Source organism: Eleginops maclovinus, chromosome 3 (genome assembly GCF_036324505.1).
Source record: "Eleginops maclovinus isolate JMC-PN-2008 ecotype Puerto Natales chromosome 3, JC_Emac_rtc_rv5, whole genome shotgun sequence".
Classification (NCBI taxonomy): domain Eukaryota; kingdom Metazoa; phylum Chordata; class Actinopteri; order Perciformes; family Eleginopidae; genus Eleginops; species Eleginops maclovinus.
In genome coordinates, this window is record NC_086351.1 from 7,276,318 (window position 1) to 7,301,964 (window position 25,647).

General features: G+C 40.0%; 2 protein-coding genes across 4 annotated transcripts; both read right to left on the reverse strand.

Annotated features, from left to right (window-relative positions):
* Positions 1–150: 150 nt before the first annotated feature.
* Positions 151–15,729, reverse strand: si:dkey-199f5.8 (beta-1,4-galactosyltransferase 3). Its single transcript, XM_063878767.1, has 7 exons — positions 15,502–15,729; positions 6,400–7,746; positions 4,465–4,700; positions 3,559–3,746; positions 3,346–3,468; positions 3,024–3,128; positions 151–2,822 (listed from the first exon to the last, which is right to left on the reverse strand). Exons 2-7 carry the CDS (start codon positions 6,671–6,673, stop codon positions 2,447–2,449), a joined length of 1,302 nt encoding a protein of 433 aa, XP_063734837.1. The 5' UTR covers positions 6,674–7,746; positions 15,502–15,729; the 3' UTR covers positions 151–2,446.
* Positions 15,730–19,510: 3,781 nt separating this feature from the next.
* On the reverse strand, positions 19,511–25,514 carry psmc4 (proteasome 26S subunit, ATPase 4). 3 transcript variants are annotated; one of them, XM_063879665.1, is made up of 11 exons: positions 25,438–25,514; positions 24,470–24,568; positions 23,827–24,013; positions 22,857–23,003; positions 22,635–22,744; positions 22,421–22,514; positions 22,014–22,181; positions 21,773–21,849; positions 20,843–21,011; positions 20,107–20,162; positions 19,511–19,986 (listed from the first exon to the last, which is right to left on the reverse strand). In XM_063879665.1, the coding sequence occupies exons 1-11, from the start codon at positions 25,468–25,470 to the stop codon at positions 19,873–19,875; spliced, it is 1,254 nt and encodes a 417-aa protein (XP_063735735.1). In that variant the 5' UTR covers positions 25,471–25,514; the 3' UTR covers positions 19,511–19,872. The 3 variants fall into 3 exon arrangements, with proteins under 3 accessions (XP_063735735.1, XP_063735737.1, XP_063735736.1); XM_063879667.1 differs by having other exon boundaries at positions 25,380–25,498; XM_063879666.1 differs by lacking the exon at positions 25,438–25,514 and adding an exon at positions 25,370–25,393.
* Positions 25,515–25,647: the final 133 nt, after the last annotated feature.

A 25,647-nucleotide genomic window follows, 5' to 3' on the forward strand; every position in this document is an offset into this window, starting at 1 on the left:
TGGGAAATGTGTGGTTGTTTCCAACTAAGTCCATTAAGTCACACTCGCATATTAATACCATGTGAGGATCATTTTTAAGACAGCAATGTTGTTACAGGAAGTGTACAAAGAAAAACATTTGAAAAATAAAACCAAACAACGTGGAAAGCATTGCTTTTGAATAATCAGTTTATTAATGAATTTAAGGCCACTCTGGACTGTGCAGAATTCAAAAAGAGAGAGCAGAAATAACTCACAAAGTCATGTTGCCCTTGGTTACTTCAGTACTACCCTGTGATGACTGCTTTCTATTGCTGCTGAGCTAATCTACATCAGAACGGTGTCAAATCAAACGTAAAGTAGCTTAAATCAGAAACACAAAACATCAAGTTGAGTGTTGCACAGTTAATGATGGAGACTGTATGCTGCGACTTTGGGAATATAAGCTTCCTTTGTTCATCTTTCTAAGAAATGCCCTACTTTAATCCTTACAGTTAACAGCGAGGAGCATTCCCCACAGCAGAAACTTGCATTTACAGTCACCATAAGAGAGTTTCCAGTTCACAACATAGACACTTCAGCATGCTTCATATTTTTCTAGAGGAGCACTGATATGTGTCATCTTCACATTGTGCTCGGTACATTTCCTTGCTAATAGGTTTGTTGCCATGCATATTAAGTCTTGATATAAAGATGCTATTGTTTTAGTGAGCACAAGTTGAAATACCACTATTATGTGTTGCTAAGGCCATAGGAATCGAATATGAATTCACATCAAAATGATAATACAGTATATAGTCATCTATTTATGAAAAATCACAGGCAGACACTCACAGAGCCCCAATTCGTCCTCTTACTCAAATGCCCAATGTCATGATGAAAAAATAAGTTTTCATTTCAGCGTTCAAAAAATAAATCACTTATGATCATCATGGACCATCTGCATCTCTTCACAACAAAAAAACTTCGTAAAATATGAGTGTTTTGAATACATGTTGGTGTGAGATTCTTTGAACAACATAATAGAAGTATTGATAGGAAGAGATGAAAGGTTTGTACATAAAGACAGAGTAGTACAGAGATCATTCACAACAAAGTACACACACACACACACTTTTTTATCCATCGACAGCTTTCCATGCAGTCGTCTTTGGTTTCAGCCTGTTCACCTGCCAGTACAGCCACTCTCAGTGGAAGAGGGGACTGTTTCTTTTTTTCGCGTGTTTACAATCACATCTGTCAGAGTGGAGAGAGCGAAGAGAAGGAGGAGCAGACATGCAGTATACGGGCACAAGTGGAAAGGAAATGGCAGATGTCTCCATGTAAAGGCTTCCAGAGTCACATTATGGAGAAACTTGAAAAAAAATACACAAAAAAGGACAAATTGTTTCTGTGTGTTTGAAAGAGGACAAAAGAAAAGAGAAAGAAACATAGCCTTGTTTCCTGAATGCTGAGCTTATAACTTGATTAACAATTGCTAAAGATATCGTTAAGCAAGACAGACTCCATTTGGATGTGAATCTCAAGCTCATCTGAAGGCAGAGGGCTGATCACCGTCACAAAGAGGTGCTCTATTGGATAAAGGCAAATGCACACAATAACAAAAAATCAAATGTTGATATCTGATACGCTGTAATTCAAACGGCTGAATTGAATGCACTGCCTTTAGATAGAAGAACTGTACCTTGGCCTTGGTTTACAGAACCAATACGTAGAACGAACTCTCTCTGACATTAGTATTGCCATTGAAATTGAGGGCATCTATAACTTTGAAAACATTTGAAGGATTTAGTCCACCTGATGCAGAAACCAAACGGATAAGGGTCTTTCTAAATGAGACCCCAGGTATTTGCAGACAGGTGGTATACGTGCAGCGTTCAGTCAAAAGCAGTACTACATGTAGAAGTAATACACAGCATTTTCAAGTTCCTTCATTCATCACTCATTGTAGCAGCTACACACACACAACTACAAACAAGAATCTGTCTGCTTCAGTCATGTATTCATTGGCATTTGGACAAAAAAAAACAAGTGTGACTGCTGGATATTACAGCTACTGCTCCATTAAACCCAACACTCTGAAAAATGTAAGGTACGACTGAAGAGACAGAAAACACAACAAGCTTCTAAGGCATCACAAGGTCTAACCAGCGACCACAGCGCTGTAGATATATAAACTCACAGAGTCAAACTTTTACCCTTCACCCTTCACTGTGGCTCCCATTGGAAGAAGAGTCAGTGATAGAACAGGAGCCAAGGTGGATTGGAGTGCCGTCATCTAAGGGTTGAGAAATTCTGGTCAATTGTTTTCATTTTCAAAAAGTCTGAATCAGTGTCCCACTGTCCACAAAGAAATGCCACCAAAAACTAACACAAAAGTGAAAACTTTTCCAAGTGATTGAGGAGAAAAAAAACAGCATCCTACAGCATGTACTCATAGGATTATCCCATTGAAGTCATGGCAGAGTTAAACATGATTAGCAGTCTTTAATGTGGGCTTTTTGTTTGCGTCTCCTTCTGTAATTTTGACTGGGACTTTGACTGGGACTTTGACTGGGACTTTGACTGGGACTTTGACTGGGACTTTGACTGGGACTTTGACTGGGACTTTGACTGGGACTTTGACTGGGACTGGGACTTCGGCAGGTGCTTTCTCTGGATGTTGTTCTGGAGCTTTTTCTGGAGGATGCGGAGGTGGAGGCGGATGTAGACCGGCCTCAGTGCCGATGTTAACAGTGATGTTGGTGTAGAGGGGCATGTATTCCCGTGAGATTAGCTCATATTCAGCTGTGTTCATCCCATCCGACTTCCAGGTCTGACGTGTTTTGGCTAGCATGTTGAACCTTTTAATGAGAGCAAAGAGAGCAGTGATGAACCAACGCGGCATATCTTTGCATTTTACTTGTACGGTTTAAACAAAGACATTAAATGAGTGTTGTTTCTGTAGTAGTGCAGCATCCCTTTTACATCAACACATTTCATTTTTGTTCATCTTCATGCAAACTAAATCAGATCTGCTACTTAATTCAACTAGTGTACTGTACCTCTTTGGGTTCACATCATTGCCTTTGTCCAGCTTGTGTTTAATCATCTTGTACCGGCCAACCTTCACTGATGGACGAGTGATGTACATCCCCCCCAGAGACACTCTAAAAAGAAGAGAAAGGTATGTCTATCACATTACAACTGGATCACACTCATCTCTTTATGTGGTTCAAACCAAACCTTGGTCTTGTACCCATCACAAAGTCTGACCTACAGTCGGGTAGTACAATTGGTGTACCAGATCTACTCTTAATGCCCAAATGAGTGACTGGCTATAAATAGTTTTTTCTTAAGAGCATCCGGCCAAAGCTCAAAGCTCACCTGAGTCCAATATCGTCGTCCTCTCCACCCCAGCCCCAGTAGTTGTTGGGAAAGCCGTTCATCTTGAGGTAGTGCAGTGGCGTCAGAGCTGACACTCCTCCAAAGTACATCTTGTACGGAAGCCTGGAGATAATTAAGTATTGCAGATAAGCATGTGTAATCGGTGAACGGCGAAGCCTTCAACGGACTATCAGAGATAAGAAAATGACATACTTGTAGCCAAACTTGTCCATGGCGATGGCCGCATGCTTGGGGTTGGAGTCGCAGATGTACGTGTTGCGATCGTCCTCCGGGATGAGGTCCACATCATGGAAGAAGAGGCAGTCCCAGTCCTCCTCCCTCATGGCTTCTCGGAAACCCACGTTCATCAGCTTGGCCCTGTTGAACGTGTATGTTCCAGCCTGTGGAGAAAACACAAGACACCTAATGTCAGAGCATCCTATGAAACAATCATCTCACGTGATTTTAAAAGAGAGGCCACACGAATCAGTCTGATGACGACAACTTTGGAGTATGAGGGAGTTAGATATATAGAAAAGAAACCCACAAAATAGTATCAAATAGGAAATCTTCCACATGTATCAGGATAGATTAAAACATTGCTGTGAATCATTGCAGGAAGAACTGAACAGTCAAAGTGGAACACATTTATTCTTATCAGGCTAAAAAAAAGGTAATAAAAAAGTGTGTCATGATCCTTACACGGGGCAATGTTCATCAACGTTTTAGCAATTATTATGTAGACAATTCACAACACGGCAGATGTAACAATATGACTGGCAGGTAAAAATCCAGCTCAGTGGGTGTAAGATATAAAGTGCTGAGAGGCCCACATGAAACAATTATAATAAACAGCTAAAGAGGACAAAGCATCTAAGCCACTTGAGCGGTCTCGTCCTCCAACATGCGCATGCAGAGACAGCACACTAGAGGGCAGTGTTTATTTAGCCTGAACTGCAGCAGACATTAAAAGGGTCACTGTGCATGCAGACACGACTGACTAGATAGACTGACTAGATGATAGCCGTAGTGACACCGTTTCGACCAAATGTGAAATCTATAGGTTAGGAAATCCCTTTTGATTCTTCCATGAGTGTATAACATCACTGTGCTTATCACCTGGTGAATGACGTAAATTCTGTAGTTGAGCTGTTGCCGCTGCAGAAAAGGATGCAGGTAGTATAGGAGGAACTTGAGGTGGTGTTCTCTGTGTCTGTGGGGAATGATGATGGCTGTTCGGTGTCTCGCCTCACAGTCCGGCGGCCGGTAGCGTCCTCCGCGCATCACCAGGGGATTCTTCCTCTGCACCTCTGCTAGGGTCAGCCCGGATGGAAATTTGACGTGAATCGGCCCACCTGTGAGCAGGAAAAGCTCTGCGGTCATTACCAGTAGGGAAACAACATGTGTGTAATGGAGTAAAGGCAAATCAGCTGGTGAGGGGATGAGAGGCTATGATTCGAATGAATTTTAAAAATGCCCTGAGCTGAACTGAACTTATTCCTGGATTCCTGGCACAGGGCTAAACGTGCTTGTAAATTAACCTGTTCCAGTGGCTGTTTAAGCAGAAGAATACATTTGAACGGTTAATTATTTCTTTACATGCCTCCTGTTTGTCTCACTGAAAGGCCACAAAGACGATTTCCTTTCCTGGAACTCAACATTTCCGAGACATTTGATGCCTTTTGTAAAGATGCATATCGAAATAGTTTCAATACTCTCAAATTGATGATCTAGCTTAGAGCAAGTACATACCATTTTGATACTAGCAGTAGAAGCAGTCAGCCTCAGGTGATGACTGAAAAGCCAAATAAAATCATTTAAAAAGCTCCATGTTTGAACAATCCACGGTCACGACAATCCCAAAATCCCCCATAGGAGTTTTGTCAACAAGGGAAACATAAGTAAGGCTGTGGTATTTAAACAAGACCCGTCTGGTCCGTTGCTGCACATAAATATCTGTCGTTCTTCAGTAAAAACCTGTCACAGTGAAACTCCAGGTGGTTTTGGCTCACGTCCTGCTGCCTCAATGACTTTTATCTATTACTTGGTTCTAGGAAAGTAGTCTGAGCCTTGTTATCAGCATGTAGTTTAATTCACAGGAACAAAGGGGCAGAGGGCCGAGCAAGGGAAGTAGAAAAATAAGCCTGCTTGAGCGTGCATTCTAGACTTACTGAAAACAACGTGGAGTATCACATTTGGTACTGTGCAACAATTTTGTGGCAAGAATGAGAAATATAGAGCAGCTATTCTCAACCACTGCTGGCTCAGAGGTAGTTCTGCAGGGTTTCGTAGTCGTAAAATAAACTGAAATGTAAATTGTCATTTACACTTATGAACTCCAACCAGATGTTAGACACTATTGTAAATCATCATGGTCTTGTATGGAGGAAGTTTTCCATCATGTGTCAAGCTCAGAGGAAAAAGGCTAGTTAGTAAACCTTGAGTATAGACAGTCATGACGTTTAAAAAAAGGCACACCCCAGCTAATAACCCTGACTGATAATCTATAATTTGATGTATCTGCTAGCCTGTATTAACCCTTCATGATTGCTCATTTACTCCCACATCATTGTCTATATTGATGTTCATGGGCAGTACAGAATGTTTGTCTGCCATCCAATCCTGGAAAACAATATGTAACCCTGTTAGTGTAGCGCTGTATCATGTTTTATTTGGTTTCATTGTCAGTGTCTTATTTGTATTATGTTGTGTGAAATCACAGATGAAAGATGTTTTGATTTATTTTCAGACACGCACCAAGTTAGACTAAAAAGTCCAAGATGGTGCAACAGTTGCACTCCCCTTTCCAACCATTTCAGTGAAGCTGTTCACTTTTTGCTTTCTGGTATAATATTTTGTAATATGACTTTTTTAAATTCCATCTTTGATAACGCAACAACATGGAGGGCCGGAAAAATGCTAGGCAAGTTTTTTCCTGAATCTGTTGTAATTAGAGATTAGATTAGAGACGTGTGGAGGAGAGAGTGATTTACCTTCACCAACACAGTATATCAGTTACTATGGAAGGACACAGAAGCAGGTAAGACCACTCACCTATAAGTGGGGACGTCTTAGGGCAGTAGGGCATGTGACCTTCACTGACAGGAGTTTTGAAAAGTGTTGATAGGTTGGCATACACATCCCCTCCAGGTATGCCAACCGTTGTCTGGTTGCGGCCTGATACACCGGTGGTGTCGGGCTTGCGGAAGATACGGATGAAGTAGGAGACCCTCTTCTGGTATCCCTCTCGGGACAGCAGTGCCATGACCACCAGTTGGATGCCCAGAAACATGAAAAGGTAGCGCCATTTCGACTGGATACTGATCATGTCGACGTCGTCAAAGCAACAGGGGTTGGGAGAAGACAACGCAGAAACAACCCGACCCTCGGTGATTAAACGCTGGAACTAAACAGGCTCTCCCAACGCAGAAACGCTACTTAGAGAAGTGATGATTGTCCACTGTGTATCTGATGGAAGCTGGTGCTGTGGCCCACAACATACAATAGGTGCCTTCTCCCAAATATGGCATCAACCATTTAATGTGACAGTTATGGTATGTTAAATAACATACAATAATCTGTGGGAACTAGGAATATGAATATAGGGGAAAATGAGTAAAAAGTAGACAAAAAGGCACTTTTGGTACGCTGAAATTGAAAAAGACCACCAAGGGGAGGAAAAATAGAAAAATATTCTAAATCAAGAAAAGAAACGTCTTATGTTTTTGTTTCGGTTTCACTGCATCCCGTGCTGCAGCCCACTATGTGGCAAATATCTCCAAAAATGACTGTTGGTCCAATTTGTGATTGGCGTGGGGTGGTAATGCCAGTCCCACATCATGTAGTTTCACCCCCAGTGAATGCCATCCATTGCCCTGTGTAGCTCATTCTCCTATGGTCAAATAAATAGCCGTGTCAGTGTCTCTCACTCGCTCTCTCTTCCTCCCTTTGTGGGCTTTATGCTGCCTTCTGTTCTCCCTCATGTGCTCTCCCGAGGGAGGCCTCTGCAACAACAACAGTCACCATGACAAAAGGGACCATATGCAGCCGTAAAGGCCCTATACTTTACAGAGGATTACACAGCTTCCATCCACTCACTGCCTGACCGGCTGGAGAGTCGGGGGGGAATGGACCATACCCAGCGTGGTAGGAGTGGTCAGAGGGTTTGAGTATAGGGAGAGTCGGGCCTAGAGGAAAAAATAAGAGGAGATAGAGGAAGAGGAGGGAGGGAGAGCTCTGACTCCAATTGCTTTAGTCGTATAATGATGCAATCCACAGCTCGGAGAGTCCTCTGGCAGCCCACTGGGCCGGCAGCAACGCAGCTCACTGTATGGCTCACTGTACAGCTCACTCTAGGGGTCACTGTATGGACACGAACTGGACCTTCACTCCAGCACAGATCTGAAAGAAAAATCACAAAAAGGAGGACAGTTACATTCACTCTTTGGTTTAAAACGCTGACATCAGCGATTTTGTACAGCAGAATGCGTTTACCACACAAACAATGACTGATTGTGTGGCCCGACAAATGGATTGTGTTTGTTTACATGGAGACTGAGCAGCACAGTTGGAAAGCCTTGGTTAATCAGGCCCAGCATGGGCTCCAGTGCAGATGCCTCCCCAAAGAGGGGCCTGCTGCCCACAGCCGATGGCAGACGGGAAGCCGTGCTCGGCTGTGAGGATGAAACTTTCCAGTTCAAGAGCCAACAAAATCATGGTTCCCTTTTTGCTGCAGGCTGCTGCAATGTGGCATTTGTGGAGCTTGCATAAGCCTTTTACCATGCTCTGGAGCAGTCTGCTGCAGTGTCCTACACATCCTCAGTCACAAATTAATTAGTGCTTGTTAAAGAAGCCAGCCTCAGACCACTAATCTTAATCCCACTCACCCCATCCACTTGGGCAGCACACACAGCTTTAGTTCACATCATGAACGCAATATCATTTTTGGGATGATGGAGGGCTTCTTTTAAATAACACAGAAAAATAATACATTAATGTCGTGTTTCACACCGTACAAAAAAACAGATACAGAGCATGTAAGGGGAGAATGACAGGTGAAAATAATGAAAAAGTACAGTACGATGAAGAACAGAAATAATGATTGAAGCGCTCCGACTACTTTTGTTATGCTGCATTTTGTTTTCAACACAATAGTGATTCAATTAGGTTTCCTATTTTGATAGATAAAATGGTGTCCACATCTTATTGTTAAGGCTAGATCTTTGATGCAGTGTTTTTTCACAACTGAGTAGTATTTTTTTTTTAACCTGAAAGGAAATGGTTCATATACTATGGGGTCAGATCAGTATCATAATACACGAATGCACACAAAAGCATTCACACTTGTATTTTCAATGCACACCCAAATGTGTTCCGTTTCACATGTAAATAAAATCCAAATACAGAAAAAAGTTTGACATGTGTATTTTTGATCCACACATATTTGTTGTCCGTGTCAAACCGCTGAACCTGCATACACAAACCGCTTCCTGTGCATGGGTCGCTGTGCTTTCGAGTGTGGGTTTTGTGAGACTCCCCTGACGCTCACCCGATTCGGAATTGTAATTTTTTCCATGTATAGCAAATCAGATGTCTCCTCCATTTTAAGCCAATCACATGAGCGGAGCTGACAGGTCAACTTCAACATGGCGTCTAGCACAAGTGTAAGTGATAAGTGTCTCTGCGTGAATGGTTCAATATGTTTTAGGTTTTCTTTTTTAGGGACAGCTTAGCAAGAATGAATCCAAAGTTTCCTGCTCAAATTGTTATTCAAAAATGTATTCCATTGTTTTTAATGATGGAGTGGAATTGAACATTTAGAGCTGTCGTTAAATAGGATCAACCGGTTAAGTTCCTGGGTAGTCTATTAGCATTATATATCTCACTTGCCACCCACATTACTTCCAAGTAATGAGTGTGAATGCTTTTGCGGATCATGAAATACAAGTGTGAATCCCACTGTGTGCATTTGTGTATTATGAGACTGATCTGACACCATAATATACAAACCAGGTTCCCTTTTGTGGTGAAAATGACATCTGAATGATACGGCCTTCTTGATCAACAACAAAGATGAACTACTGACTTCAGAGCTCTTCCAGTGTTTCTGTATGGTGATTTGACAGCTGACTGCGAGGATTTTCAGTTTAAGAGACATTAAAGGTTTTTCTCCGAGGGGATATGTGGATCAAAAAGAAAAGGAAAGCCCTTGCTTGCCGCTGCAGATGATTTTCATCTGCTCATGGAACTGTGAGCAGATGGGAGATTGACCCCTCTCACTTTGCTTAGCCCTTATAATAACCGCATAGATTATGGATATGGTTTATAAAATCCTGCCATAAAGACTTAATCCCACAGCGGGGAAATTGAACTCAACCACTTAGAGATGCCGTCCAGAACACAATAAAAAGTGACCTGGAAAACAATTAGGTTTGCATAATGAGTGATACTTACTTACTGGTTTACGGTCTGTCAGGCTTGATAGCTAAATATAAATGATTAATCATCTCATATTTTCAAGAACACAACGTGGCTGATAAAAAGTGGTGTGCAAATTCGAGCCACTCCATGACTGAGCATGACTTTCTTTAAAACCCTTCCCTACTCTCCCATATCCCAGTGTCACATTCAAGTGTAATGAGATACTGTATGTTTTTACAAAAGGGGAGAAAAGACGAGGCTTTGGAGCTGGAGCTGGCTGAGAGTGAGTGAACTTGGCAGCAGGAACCTCCTTTAACAATGCTTATTAACACGCATATATATAAAAAAAAAAGAGATCCAGGGACTAGATTTAGAGGGCTGGGGAATGAACCAAAGAGAGAAGGACAAAGCCAGCTTGGAGCTGCAGGGGGAGAGGGAGAGCAGCCAGCAGTCTGGTTACACTATGTTCTTTTAACTTCATTGTCTCTCCTGCTCGGATATCCTGTCTTTATTTAGAGGTTTTTTTAAAGAGGCAGGTTTGGCATGACGTAACATGCTTTAGCACACCAAAGCTAGCCTTTCTGACCTTGTTCCAAGCACCGTCGCTCTCCTCTTAATTTTGTTTTTTTCCGTCACTGTGCAACGTGTGCTCTAAAGAGTGATGGCACATAACTGCCGACAAATGCTTCATTTTCTTTTTTGCCCATGGGGCATGAATATTGCATATATGATATGTCCACATGGATGCTTGCACACACACACGACTGAATGCAAAAGGAGCGGAGCAGGCTGGCATGGGGGTTAGAATGACAAGCCAACAAGAAAATAAAAGCTGGATGGGGGGGTTTAGAGTATGGGAGTTATATTTAGATCATCATCTGGGGACTAATAGCTTATGCTTTGCATTTCAAATCCTAAAGGGATAGCATAGCACTCATGCACAGCCCATTGGCTGCAATATCTGCCAAAGAGTAAGAGCAATCAACAAAGCCACACTGAGGGTAACCACAGAAAAGGTTTACCTTACCAGGCATGCAAACACACACATTACTGGCATTAACACATCAGTCAATTTTCTTTTTCTTTTACCCCTCTCCAACTCTAGGGCAGCGTATTTCCTGGTCCAGAACTACTGATGAGCTATCATGGGTTATTTTTTAAGTTGGTAGTTATATGAGCTGTACCAACATTGTGACTTTGATAAGATAGCCTACCTGCTTAAAGAATCCTTAAAGCCACAGTGAAGCGATACCATGACTCACAACCTAAAACATCAGTAGTAGAATAACGGATGGCAGAACCTGGCACTTATTCTTTTTTTTTTAATATACACGAAGAAGATTGAAATTTGGACAAAAGTGCAAGGCAGTAGAGAATCTGACAGGAAGCCGAGTGAAGGATTGTGCCTTAATGTGTGCATGAATTTAATATAAAAACTCTCTATCCACCTGTGAAGCAAAAAAGGGCCTTATACTTACAACAAATATAGATATGCTCAACACTTGTGCTTCAAATAAGATTTTCTTAAACTACGAAATCATAAAAATAGAAGATAGATAAGCTTGCTCTGTCTGGTAAGGGCCTTAACCTCTTGGCCCTGTTGAAGTGCATGATACGAAGGCACTGCATTACAAGATAAAGCTTACACATCTGTCGGAGTGTGTCCTCAGTTCTATATGCCAGCCTATTAAGGATCAGCAAGTGCTTTCCAGTTTTAAATGTGAGACCTTCCTCTCAAATCTGCTAAACCCCTACTATTGTTCAGGGGGAAGTCCACCAAATCCTAGAAGCCCCTCACTACTCGTCATTTTAAGCTTTGTTTTAGGGATACAGAATAAAACTACCGAGGACCTGTTATCAATCTTTTTCAAATCATACATCTTACTATGGTAAAAACATACCAAAAATAACAGGATCCCTTAAACAGTTTTACACATCTAACAATATGAAACCAAAAGAGCTTTCTTTTAAGATGACAGATAAAAGAAGAAGTGAATAAACCATAAAGTCCATTGGGTCTTTTTTAAAAGGAGGAAGATTGCAAAGCAAAACAAAACAGGTGCCCTTCAAAATAATGGCCTAGCAACCAACCGTTACGTGTTATTTATAGCGAACCCGTTCAATTCCAGACCAAACAAAGGGGATGCCAAAATGTTGTAAAACTATTTCAGATACAAACGCAAAATGCAAAGTATAGCAGTTCTCTCTTTTATCGAAAAATCACAACTCTCAAACTGCACCGGATTAAAGTACTTTGTGGTGAGCAATTTTCAAAAAGACATTTCCAGAGCAAGGTTCCTCAACGGCCGCAGTAACTTCTGACTATATCCATCACGGATAAATAAACAAGGCAGTATCAGTGTGTTGTTTGGGTCACTGTCACCTCATATGATATGAAGCACTCTGAAAGATGCCTTCAGAATCATGTATGGTTACATATTTGCGTCAGAGCAGAACTGTGGTACAAAGTCTGGAATGAAAACATTGATATAAACCCCCCCTGCAGGTTAAACCTTGTCCTCAGTGGACTTTTTTAATGGCAACCGTCAATGTTGAGTTCCAATATGCACAACAATTGGACAAGCACACACACTAAGAGTGATTTGTGGTGTTGCGATAATAGCTTCTGCATTAGAAATGTATCCGGTTATCAGGTAATTCCAGGAAACTTGCCACAGTATCCTTTAACTCAGACATGAAACCTGACTTTACCTTACACTACAGGGTTCCATTCACTATGAGGGATTTTAGAGCGGAAGTATTGAGTCGATTTCTGGTTTTGCTAGTTAAATTGCATGCTGTATGTCGCTAAATCCAGCTGGAATTATTACAATAATAAGTCAAATGTAAATAACTAAATATGACAACATGATTAAACAGAATAAGCTCATTTGTTGTGACTGTAGACATGTTTGTGTATAGACAGCCTATTAAAGCCATTAGCATCTGAAAGGCTGTTTTCTACCACCTGCATCATGACAGAGATGTAAAACACTCCAAAGGTTGGAAGGGGTGTGTTTGTCTACAAGAACAACACCTGCATACCCTAGTGATTGAGCTCTGAAGTGTTCTAAATACTATAGTAGAAATATGCGAAAAGAATCCAAAAGTCTCTCATCTAAATTTAACAGCGTTTATTAATAAAAAGATATGAAAGTCCACAAAGGAAACACAGCTGTGGTCCTTCCCCATGTCACTGACCACAGTCCACATTGAAGAAGTTAATCTGTCTACAGCCGCAACGAAAAGGCGCCGATCTTCTGTTTACATCACATAGACATATCCCCCGTCTTCTTCTATTGGCTGACGTCGACGGAGGAGGGCCAGGGCAGGTTCTGCTTCGCCCTCTTATGACGCTTCTATTTATGATATCTTATACAATTCTTCTGAGGTTTATTGGTTATTAAACGCATAATACTATTAATGCAGAGTCAATGAGTGAGAGAGGCGGTGTGTTTAGTATGCATCTGCACGCATCATTTTTCCTCTACTCATATATACGATATAATATTAGCTACATGCTAACTGGGGCTAAAACAATAACATCTGGAGCGTTGGGAAACTGTGAATTATGTCATCTAATGTTCTGTTTCAATATATTGATTATTCTTACAGCTCCCATTTTGTGGCTACATCTGTATTGAGGATCTGAGTGTAAACTTAATAACAGCAGCAGTTCATCTGGTTATGAACTGATCAGGACAAATGTAGCCAGCAGAGAGCAAAGGGCTCTAATAATGTTCTAGGATATTAGGAACCTATTTTTACAAATATTTTAGTCAGCCTTGAAAATAAAACTGAATCAAAGTAAAAGCCTTATTTGGATCCTGTATATAGAAGCAAGTCTTTCTCACAAGAACTAACCAAGCCAGACCAGGCAATGAAATAATGTGCAAACATGCCCTGAGAAAAGATGTGTCTGCATAACAACGCGTGCCAGCGTCCTTGTCATGGCAACCCATCCTGAGCCTGGGCCATTCATCGCGGTTGCAGCTGGTACATGTCTCTATGGCTGTTCCCTCGAGTTGGACACTGCTGGGATCGACTAGTGAGGAAAAAACACATCATCATCGTCCTCCTCCTTCCTCCCACTTTTTTCCGCTGATTTGTGGTTGCTCGTGCTTGTTTCCATAGTGTAGTGTTCACCTCTGCTAAAACTACCCCACTGGGGAATAGCTACCAATCAGCATTACTTGCAGTACGTTGCAAACTTGACAACCATGGAGATAAGGAAACCCTCATGTGGCTAGAAAACCCAAAACACACTCGGAGCAACTAGATACACAACAATGAAAGGAGTAAACACTGAGAGCTTCCTGCACCGTAGGCTTAGTCAAACAAAAGAAAATAAATCAATTGTTCCATTGAAATCTAATGCAGGTAAAAAAAGAGAGTCAAATATCATATCAGTGAGTCTGGCTAATGTTAATATGCATGCAGCACCTTTCGTTCTGCTCAGGGTATACATCACATATAACGATAGGGGCTTTGAAAGTCTTTCAGCTGGAAATCATGGGATGCAAAGAAACAAGTAAGCTAGAAACAAACATGACATTGCGCAATCAGCGAGGTAATAGGCTCATATCTGAAGTGTCCATCACTAGCAAAGGCCAACTACTGAGCAGTCAATGATCCATACAGTGTTGTTTGCCAATTCCAGTAGTCGTTGAAGTTATTTGGAAATAGCGTGTCTCATCATTATGCGCGTCTCAGTGACACAGAAGACTGAACTATACAGTCCGTTGGGTCTCTCTTGAAATGAACATTGCAAGCAGAACAAACAGGTGCCCTTTCAAAATAAATGTTCGTCTTTTGTTAACATGCTACATGAAAGTATATATATTATATATACACAGTTGAGTATTTAAACATGCCTAAAATTTACGGTATAGCAGTTCTCTATTTCATGAAAAGTCATTACTCAGAAAAAATGAATATCCGAAAAATTGGATAAGAAAAAGGAGAGCAGGCGGCAACAAGCAAAGGTCAGGACATTAGCAGCATGATGTGAATATGCACGACGTAGGTAATACATAATAGGCGAAGCCCATTCCAACACAAATCTCCGCTTTATATTGTGTGACAACAGGAAAAAAGAAGCCATAAGCATTTATGTGTTACTAATAATCACCATTGTGCGCATATCAGTGACACAGACCTAAGCGAACTTTGACGTGGTTTGTTAACTAGCTTTAGCTCAAACTTGTGCAAGCATTTTGTGGGGGACCGTTAAAGTGAACGTAGCCAAGTAGAGCGGACATTGACTAACATAAGCTTTAACAATGTTGCCCGTGTAGCTACCAGAAGAGTCAACTTACAGGCCTTTCATAAACTTCTAAATAACAGTTACAAAAAGACGTGTGTCTTCTATTGTTTCGGATAAACCACTTATTAAGCGTATAACTTATGCGCTAACTTTAAAGATCCAGGTACCGTTAAACTAACTGTACTGTGACTGACGTGTACATGTTTACCTAAAACATTAACAACCCACACTTCTGAAACACATCATACAATTGTTCAACTTTATAGGAAACTGTTCCCTCCCAGGCTCAACTTCGCCTGATCCTCCCCAGCTGTGTCAGGGAAGAGGGAAGAATCCGATCCGAGCCGTGCTAGCCGCTGCAGTGGGTTAACTGACGTGAGTTAGTTAGCTACCGTTAGCTAGCTAGCAGACACACACACTGACCTGTTTTCGGTGTCTTTTACCGATACATTTAGCTGTTTTATTCTTACCCGACGGGCTGCTTTAATCCCCTGGCTGGTGAACTGGCTTGTAAACCGTCGATATTCCCGACAGCACCCTCCCTCCTCCGTTTTCCGATATGTTTTGAAGTTGATTCTGTGTGGTTGCTGTAACGTGTGGTAGTCCAACAGCGAATGAGCTGGGTGTCGCGCAGTGTTTCCCCCTCCTCCCCTTCACTGGAAACCCCACATGAAACTACGTGCCCACAACAAAAAAACACATTCGCATTGTATAGAATTAACAACTCGCTCTTACACGTGGCTGTTCAAGTACAGTAGTGCCTCAGATAGGTGTAACTTAGTTGTAGCGCTGGTTTAAATTACTCAATATAACGTACGTATGAAGCAGTGGTGGATAGTAAGTACATTTACTCAAGCACTGGACTTTAGTACAAGTACAATTAGAGGTGGTAGAAGTACTCAGATATTGTGGGAGTAGTGTAGGAGTACTCCGTTACAAATAAAAGGCCAGCAATCCAAATGTTACTCAATTAAAAGTATACAAGTATTGCCATCAAAATATACATAGAGTACCAAAAAGTACCAATTATGCAGATTTGGCCCATTTCATAATAAAATGATGTGTTTTGATTATAACTTAAGTCTTATTGTAGTGCTGAATACATTTAACATCATTATTCCAAATCTTTGAATTAACTAAAGGTACAAAATAAATGTAGTGGCTCAGTTAGGGTTAGAACATGTGTTAATACAATGTGAAGGTCTGTCAGTCACAGCTGCTTACAAATACTTGCAGTAACATGACACCATCACAATCAAAAACACAACAATCTACCATCAGCACAACAGGTTATCTGACATCTTCATACTGTCTAATTATTATTTCTTTACACATTTTCTTAAACCTAAAGATGTTCATACAGCCCTTTAAATCATATGATAGAGAATTCCACAGTTTAACGCCAACTGCAGAGATTCACATCTTCTTTAAAGCCCTAAATCAATATAACTGTCTGTATAAAGCAGTGTAGTGTAGTAACAAAGTACATTTACTCAAGTACTGTATTAAAGTACAATTCTGAGGTAATTCAACATAACTTGGGTGTTTTCACATTATACAAATTATTTGAATCCACTACATGTGGGTGGCAGATGCTGTACTTTTTACTCCACTACATTTATGGTACACATTTAAATAACTTTGCGGATTCAGGTTATTGATACAAAATATAAATCGACACATGCATTATAATATATAATTATAGGTTAAGCTAGTAGTGTATGAAGTCATTCAAATAAGTCTTACCTTTACCAAGTACATCATTAAATACATTAAATACAATTCTTGAAAAATATCTGCTAATTAAATGTGCCTTTCTGCATAATAACTACTTTTGCTTTTGGTACTCAAAATATATTTGGATGCTAATACTTTTTAAAACTTTTACTGGTAAATTGTATTTTTACACTGTGGTATTACTTTTACTTCAGTAAATAATCTCAGTACTTCTTCCACCTCTGGTACAAAGTATAGATAATGTCAGACATATCTTTTCCTCAAAGACAATGCATGCAAAAATGGCGTACAAAGTCTACATTAACAAAACGAGCAACTATGCACTTTGAAACAACTAAAAGTAATATAAATAAAGTGTTTTATAGTAAAAGAAGATGAATATGGTACCGTATGTGTTTAAAATACAGTTTTGTGAAAATTAGGACTTTAGTTTGGACCTGTTGGCTGTCAAGACTTCATATGACCTGACACTTTAAAGCCAAAAACATGATCACCTCTGACCTGGTAAAGTCTTTGGAAAAATATTACAAAAAAAATGGCAGACCAGTTAGGCCATGACTAGCAGTTTGTGTATTTTATTTTTCCCCAAAATGTGCCTTTTAAAAAGGAAAACACAGCCATTATTTTATTTTTTATTAGAATTTTTTTGAATTTTAGGAATACAGTATGATTGACCTGAGTCACTGTTTAAAAAAAGCCACATGTTCTAGAACAGAACAGCAAATATAAAAGAAAACAAAAAAGTCAAACAGCATAACAGGAAATCACATTTCACAGTTAAGGTAAGTAACTTCTGATCATTTAATCTTTTAAATAAATCATAATCAGTTGTTGAAAGTAACTAAGTAGGATACAAATGCTTAACTCTTAACACATTTATTTGATAGCTTGAGTTTACTGCTACTTGCTTTAATATTTTGTACAATTGTACTAGTGAAAAGGTATAATACACAAATATGATCTGTCATAATGAATCATGAATGCATCAATATGTTTTTCCAAATATAAAAAAGTATTACTTTAATTTTTTGGGGTAATTTCATGACAATAAATACAAAGGTCATTCTTTTTCTCTGGCATGCAGTAGACTAAATCTGATCTCATGTGTCTTTGATGGGACAGAGTTGGAAAAATGGCAGTCCAACCATCTCTGTACCAGTTATTTTCTTGCAGGCCCTCAGCAGCTCAAACCAGCATGGATGCTTTTGTATCAGCCATGTGGTTGAGACTCTTTCCCGGAAAGTATGTTAGACAAAACCAGAATCTAGATCAAATCTTTCCCAGGATGTCCCAACAGCCAGCACAGGCAACCCAGAATCTCTGTCCCTATTATTTTGACCAGGTCACTTACAGCCTTCCCACCAGACACCAAGTGAAACACATGTGAGTTCCACTCCTTTAATTTCGAAGACCTCATACTGTTTTGTTTTCTTCTTTGTACATTTTGATGTAACAGTAGTAATAGTTAATGTTGAAACTTTTGGTCAGATAAATACTTTAAAAAAACTCCATTCTCATTTTAACTTCACATACATGTATTACATTAGAATCACGACATTCCTCAAGGGACTTTGGACATTAAACTGTCAGAATAAATATGTACTATTGGTGGACAAAGGTCATTCTTTTGGTTGAGCTTGATATGCATTGGATTTACCGACATTGCCACATGGGTGTATTAATGAATCATCTTCCCCCCACTTGTGGCTGAAGGGAGAGATGCGACCTCAGGCTGCACTGCTTCGACTCATGGGCTGGCTCAAAGGAAGAGCAGCAGAGTGCCCCAGAACAGCATGGAAGAACAGGGCATTTAAGGACTGAGCGAGAGGCCCGGCCCGGCGGTGGCATCCACATGTCTCGACTTTGTCAACATCAGAACCCTGACAGGAGGACATCCACAAAACAGTACATTTATATGATGTATGGTCATCGCTGCTAACCGAGAACAACCTGTAGTTTTAGTGTTTAAGCTGTTACTAAAATCAGTTTGACTGATATGAATTTTGAGATGATGTCTGATGTGATACCAGTATATATGTGTGTGTGTGTGTGTGTGTGTGTGTGTGTATAAAATAACACTTAATGTATGAGAGTTATGTTTTATATTTGACAAAAGTCATCAGGCTAAAACACATTTTAGTACTTTATACTTTTCTGTTCAAGTCATTATTCATCCCTTAATGGCAAAATGTCCCCATTACTTTGCTGGCAAATAGTTGGCAACAATAGCTGCCATCTCTAAACAAATATTTTACTAGCACAGATGAATGTGCAATTACTCAACAGTGCAAAAGTTGAGTATGTTAAGGGTCAGGCAATGCAAGACTCTGGTTTTGGTAATTGCTACAACTAACATGCGATACTCACAGCCAGGACTTCTGCTTACAGCTATGATTATATTATTTTTTCCATTTTCGGAGGAAAAAAAGTACTTAAATTGACCATCACAATTTTAAAAAAGCCTTAGGCTCTTTCCTCAAACCAACAGCCCAGAAGTTATAATTATGTAATGTAATAATATTAAAAAAGTTCACATTGGAAATAAAAAGTAATTGTTATGATTAAAAAATTGTCATAGGAAACAAAAAGACGTTAAAAAAAAGTGCAATATTACATTTTTCATCAACTGATCTGTAAAAATATTTGCTGCAGCTCGAACTAAAACATTCAGTCGATCACAACACAACGTTAGTTTTAAGTTATAGTATGGTAGTGTCTAAAGTGAAAAAACAATGACCATCCTTTCATTTTTTATGGAAAACATCTTTAATGGTTTTTTATGCAATGTATTGTTAATTGAGTACATATAGATACAAAGTTCTATCCTAGCTACGGGGTTGGGGCCATTATCTTTAAAAGCAAGTAGAGTGCCTGTACAAAAATCACTCCTTCAGATGGTAGTGCGTCTTCTCAAGGAGGGACAGGGCTAATCTGACAGTAGGCCTTGTGCAGCAGTGAGTACATTTACTCCAAAAATCAATGGAAGTCAGGGACTGCAAATCCACAAAAGACACACTGTAGATAGAGACACAGACGTAAATCAATAACAAACTCCTGTGTCTGGACACCTTTGCTTGTTCCCCAGGATGCGTTTTTTTCCCTCTCTACTTGTAGAACTCGTGCTCCTGCTCGTCCTTTTTGATGACGGTTTTGTAAGCCTTTTCAAAGTCTTTGGCCAGGACGATATACCTGTTCTCACGGACCGCCAACATGCCAGCCTGAGAAAGCAGAGGAAAAAACAAACAGAAGAGAAATTTAAAAAAAACAAATACACAGCTGTACCCAAAAAAACAGAAGGGTTACAGTTAAATTAACAGATAACTAAAGCTCCAGCTCACCTCCTGGCAGATGGAGTTGATGTCGGCTCCAGAGATCTTGTCTGGTCTTGCCACATCTGTACATCTGTTAAGGACAACTGAACAACACCAAAATACAAAACACCCGCGTGCAGACTGACACCCTTAAAGTGCGGTTTCATGTCATCAACAACCAAGGTAGTCTGGTGGCATGCAATGAAAGCCGTCATCAGATAAAAATAACCTGCAAGTGTGAAATATCACTCAGAGATACGTGTTATATATGCAAAAAATCCCCAAAAAATCACAGTTAAATAAGTGTGGCAAAGAACTGCAACAGAAAACCCGCAGGAACTCATCAAATGTTCCTGCGGGTCAAGCCTTGGGCTTTGAGTAAAAGGCTAGATTGTGTGTAAGTCCACATCCTTAAAACCGGAAGATGAACACTAAAATAAAAGGTGCATTCTTACTTGAAGCTTCTCACTATACTAGAACAGGTATTAAAAAATGGCTTTATTTCAGCGTGAGATAGCATGATACGATTGTGCATCGTTAACATTTAACTGACTTCCAAAATATGTATCCTTAATAATGCACTGATTTAGAATCCAACACATGTTCCACACACATATATACCTACATGTATGTAAACCAAGGTCAGAATGAGACTCAAATGACAGCTTTGGGCAAAAATGTCCTTGCGTTTGCATGACATTGCAGAAATGTCCTAACAGACAAGAACCACTTAAAATGTGTCCTTATTGAAATAAAAGGATACAGTCCTCCAGGTCAACCTCCTCAGAGAGATTCATTTTGCTGGTGATGGTGGAGAAAACGAGACGTTTCTGCCTGCGGTCGGGCAGGGGGAACTCAATCTTTCTGTCCAGACGACCAGGACGTAGCAGAGCCGGGTCCAGCGTGTCGGCTCTGTTGGTGGCCATGATCACCTAAGACAGGTTCAAAAGCGTGACGGTAAATAGTGAACATATTGTGTTATGGGGTTGCTTTGGGTTTCACAATGAAATGGTTGCTTAGGAACACAATGCACACATGGGATCTAGTGCAATGGTTTTGCAAATTCTCTTCACACTAGTAACTGCATTTATTTTCAAAGAACTTGGGAAATTGAATTCCACCCCCAAAAAAATACATGAAATAAGCAGCCGCCATCTTTCTTATAATCACTTTTGCATTATACACTCAAAAGTTAATTAGTCTGCTTTAGGTCATTCGCCTGACTTTTTGCTTGACTATGTTCCCCAAGTTAGAGTTGAATTGAGAAAGAAAGCTTTTCCGATTTCCAGCCACTTACACATTGACTATTGTATAGACTACATTAATACTACATAGTAACACTGAATGAGTGTAAAGCTATGTTGAAATGTGCCAATATCTCTATCTTTTTGCCTTTATCTTTTTATGTTGTCAGTCAACCTTTGTGATGCTGCTATTCTTGACCAGGTCTGCCTTGAAACATAAATTGTTTATCTGCAAGTGAGCCTGGTTTATTTAGGGTTTCAAGATGAAAAACATAAACCTCCTGGATGCCTGCTAAGAATGAATGGACACAGGGCATATGAAAGGAGAACGATTGGCTGCAGTGTCAGTGTTCATGCACCAGCACTGACGCAACGATTCAGTACAAATGGAAATGGTGCAGTCACAGGGGGAAAGGAAAGAGCTTTACAGACAGGTGGACTCAGCTCACCTTGACATTGACGTTCTGGTCAAAGCCGTCCATCTGATTCAGCAGCTCAAGAAGGATTCGCTGCACCTCCCTGTCAGCTGCAGAGCAAAACAATCAAGGTCAGAAAGTATGTTTTACCATTGTGTTTCTGCAACACCAAGGATGTGATCAATGAACTACAACACATCTCACAATAGGAATATAGACTTCAATGACAGAAACTACAGTAACGCGTCTTCATGTGAGCCACACATGTTCATACCTCCAGTCTGTGCATCAAAACGCTTAGTGGCGATGGCATCAATCTCATCAATAAAGATGATGGCAGGTGCATTTTCCTTCGCCAGCCGGAAGACATCACGCACCATACGAGGGCCTTCACCCAAATACTTCTGAACAAACTCAGAGCCCACAACACGGATGAAAGCAGCTGGGGACAGACAGATTGGACATTCATTTTTAGTATTCGCTGCACCTACTCCTTATCAATAATCCATCACTAAAATGCAGTTCCTCCTGTAGCTATCCCTTCTGGTCAGTACTAGTCTGTTTCTTGGTACAACAACACATAGATAGATAGATAGAATCGGAGGATGAAACCCTCTTTATTGTCACATACATGCACACAGCACACACAGTGAAATAAAGGCTCTCATGTGGAGGACTTACCTGTAGTGTGGTGAGCCACAGCCTTGGCCAACATGGTCTTACCACATCCCGGAGGTCCGTACATAAGCACACCCCTGGGTGGGTCAATGCCAATCTGAGAAAGGAAAAAGAGTTATTAAGTGTCTAGCGCTGATTTTTTATATATTTTTAAGAGAGCCAATCGGTGGCAAGTGCAAAAACCATGAACATATTGGCATATTTATGAATATCTGACCTGTTTGTAGAGCTCAAAGTGTGTGAGTGGCAACTCTACAGCTTCTCGAACTTCCTGCTTCTGAATGTCCATACCACCAATGTCAGCATACATCACATCTGGCTTTTGGTCTGAGAGTAAAAACACAGCAAAGGAAAAGTTAGCTTTGCTACTCGAACAATGAACTTTACACGAGTAGAGTCAGTCAAAACACTGAAAGTAAAAATGAAGACAGTGTTTTACCCGACGTCAGCATCATGATGCTGCTATCAGCTTCGGGGGGGAGCACATCCACCAGAGCGTTGCTGTGCTTGTGTAAAGCCACTGAGGCGTTGGGCTTCAGCAGCTCTCTGTCTATGGTGCTCAGGATGCGCACATAGTAGTTGGACCCTGAGGGAAGAACAAATATGAATAAAATGAGAACACACACAAGAACAGAACTCATTACACATTTAAACATGTACTTCACATTAAATAATTTAAATTAGACAGCACACGGTACATCTCTTCTAGGTTCTCTCTCAAGACTTTGAAAGTCTAACACGATGAAGCGTTCAAATATACAACACGTATGAATCATTCATCATTTCATTCTTCTTCAGTGTCAGCCATTTCTCTTTATTTATTTTCACTCTCATTATTTGTTTGTTTTCCATGCATACTAGGTTTTTTTCTATTTATCTTTTGGAAACTTAATGACAGTAATAAATAATGCAATTGCTCTTCAGTGCAGAAAATACTGCCGCAACCTCAAGCCTAATATCAAGTTGTGACATACACCGGCATTTTCACACTACAATGTATCTGTGAAAACGACCACACAACAAGAAAGTGCAAGTTAGAGGGCAGGTTTCATAGCTCATATTTTAACCTCTCAACCTTAAGGACCAGTGTATCCCAGAGTCAAATTTAGCATGTTTTTTAAATACATAAGCATGGTGATTTTCTCCTGAAATTTCCAATTGATCATATTGTACCTGGGATATTAGGATACTGTTTAAGAGAACAACTGTCCATGTTTTTATGACTTTAAAACAATATTGGCAGAATATTATTCCTTGTGAAGCTATTTAACATTTAGGTTTCAAGCTTCTGAAAGAGAGATTAATGCATGCTCAAAAACATTCCTTGAAAATCAAGGTCTATAAACAACCTGTGGGTTAAGGGAATAAGTACACGCACATTTCGATAATTTTTTTTATTTTGATGGTACCTGTAGTGGACCCAACAATGGCTGTGTTCTGGTCAACAGCTTCCAGGAACTGGCCAATAACAAGCGGGATGCTTTGTATCCTCTTCACCTCCTCCTGGGCATGGAGGAATTCTTTCTTAAGGTTCTTCTGTTCATCTTTAATGTATTCCTCCTGCACCTCCAGGAACTCCAGCTCCTGCTGCAGCTTCTGTAAACACACAAAAGAAGAGAAGGATGATGGTCTGCTGCAGATGAAAGAACCAGACATCTGTGTTCTGGAGATCATAGACTAAAGTTGGTAGCTTATGTAGAGTCATGAAGAGTTGAAGAACTATTATACACGCACACATTATTTAAAGAACTTTTGAAAAATATTTTCAGTAGAGAGAAATCAAGGATCAAGGATATTAAACCAAAAAGTTATGTCAGAACGTCATTTGTTTAAATGCTCAGTGTGATCTAAAGTAGTAAGGTATATTCTGGAAAAATGTTGTGTAAATATGACGGTACGAAATATTTAGGGTTTAGCTGTTTCTGTATTTGTGTTTATAGGCCATTGTGGCCAAAGACCTCTTATATGCATTAAGAATCAAATGTATCTTTCAAGCTTACAGTTTGTTATACCCTTATTTATTTTGCAGGAATGTATAAGCAGGTGTCAGACCTTGTATCTGCTGTAAAGGTCCTCAAGGTCCTCTGGTTCAGGTGCCAGGAAGGACAGGCCTGTCTGGGGTCTGGAAGTCAGGATTGCAGGCATCTCGTCCTGCGTAGATGACAACAGCACAAACACATAGTAAACGTAATGTTTTTAACATCACCCATCAGGGAAGATCTTGTTCTGTATTTCACTCAAACAAACCGGTTAAAAGATTATCTTCATATTTTAGGGAATGCTTTCAGCTCTAGAACATCAAAAATTAAAGACAATAATAAAATGTATCTATTGTAGCTGCTCTCATGCAAGATGCTTACAGATCAAGACAAGATACATAAAAATAAGGATGAGTAAAAACAAAGAGTGAGGACCATAATTAAAAACAAGTTATTTGACAAAAAGAAGCAAACAAAGAGTTAAATCACAAGACATTAAAACAATAATGCATGAATAGTGTTACCGCTCAAATTACCCCAAATTAAAAAGATAACAATTACTCGACAATAAACAACAACTCGGTTATGACCGTGCACCTAAAGAGACAAACACTAGCTTAGCTACCGTTAGCTTGTAAACAGCTAGCTAGTATTTACGGCTTGTAAACGCGAACACGGACTATATAAAATATATTTGCGACGCACCAGTGAATAATAAAAACACAATCTTGAACATTAATGTTTGGCGACTAAAGTTCCATCAACATACATTTAAGTAAATCCTTTTCCCGAGGTCTACAAACATTAGGCTAACGCTAGCAGCTAACTTGCATGACATAGCAACTAACGTAACGTTACATCGAGTAGAGAATGAATTGGCAGGTTTACGTTTTGGCAGGGTTAACGAGCCCACTAATAGAAAAAAACTACGAGAAACACAAACGGACAGCAACACTCAAACTGATAAATGTACCATTGCCTACCACAGAAACTCTGTCAATTTTAAGAGGAAAAACAGGAAACAATCCCACTAATTCATACCGGGCTCTTTTCTACGGCTACGATGTCCTCCATGTTGAAGTATGCCTTCCGTCCGACGTTATGACGTGGGACGTTGACAGAGGGTTGTATGGGTAATGGAGTTCCTCGCATTTTTATTCAAGAACATATAAACATCATATCATATTTTGTATACAAAAAAGTTCACATCAACGGTAGACATATACAAAACTAATAACAAATTACACAAAA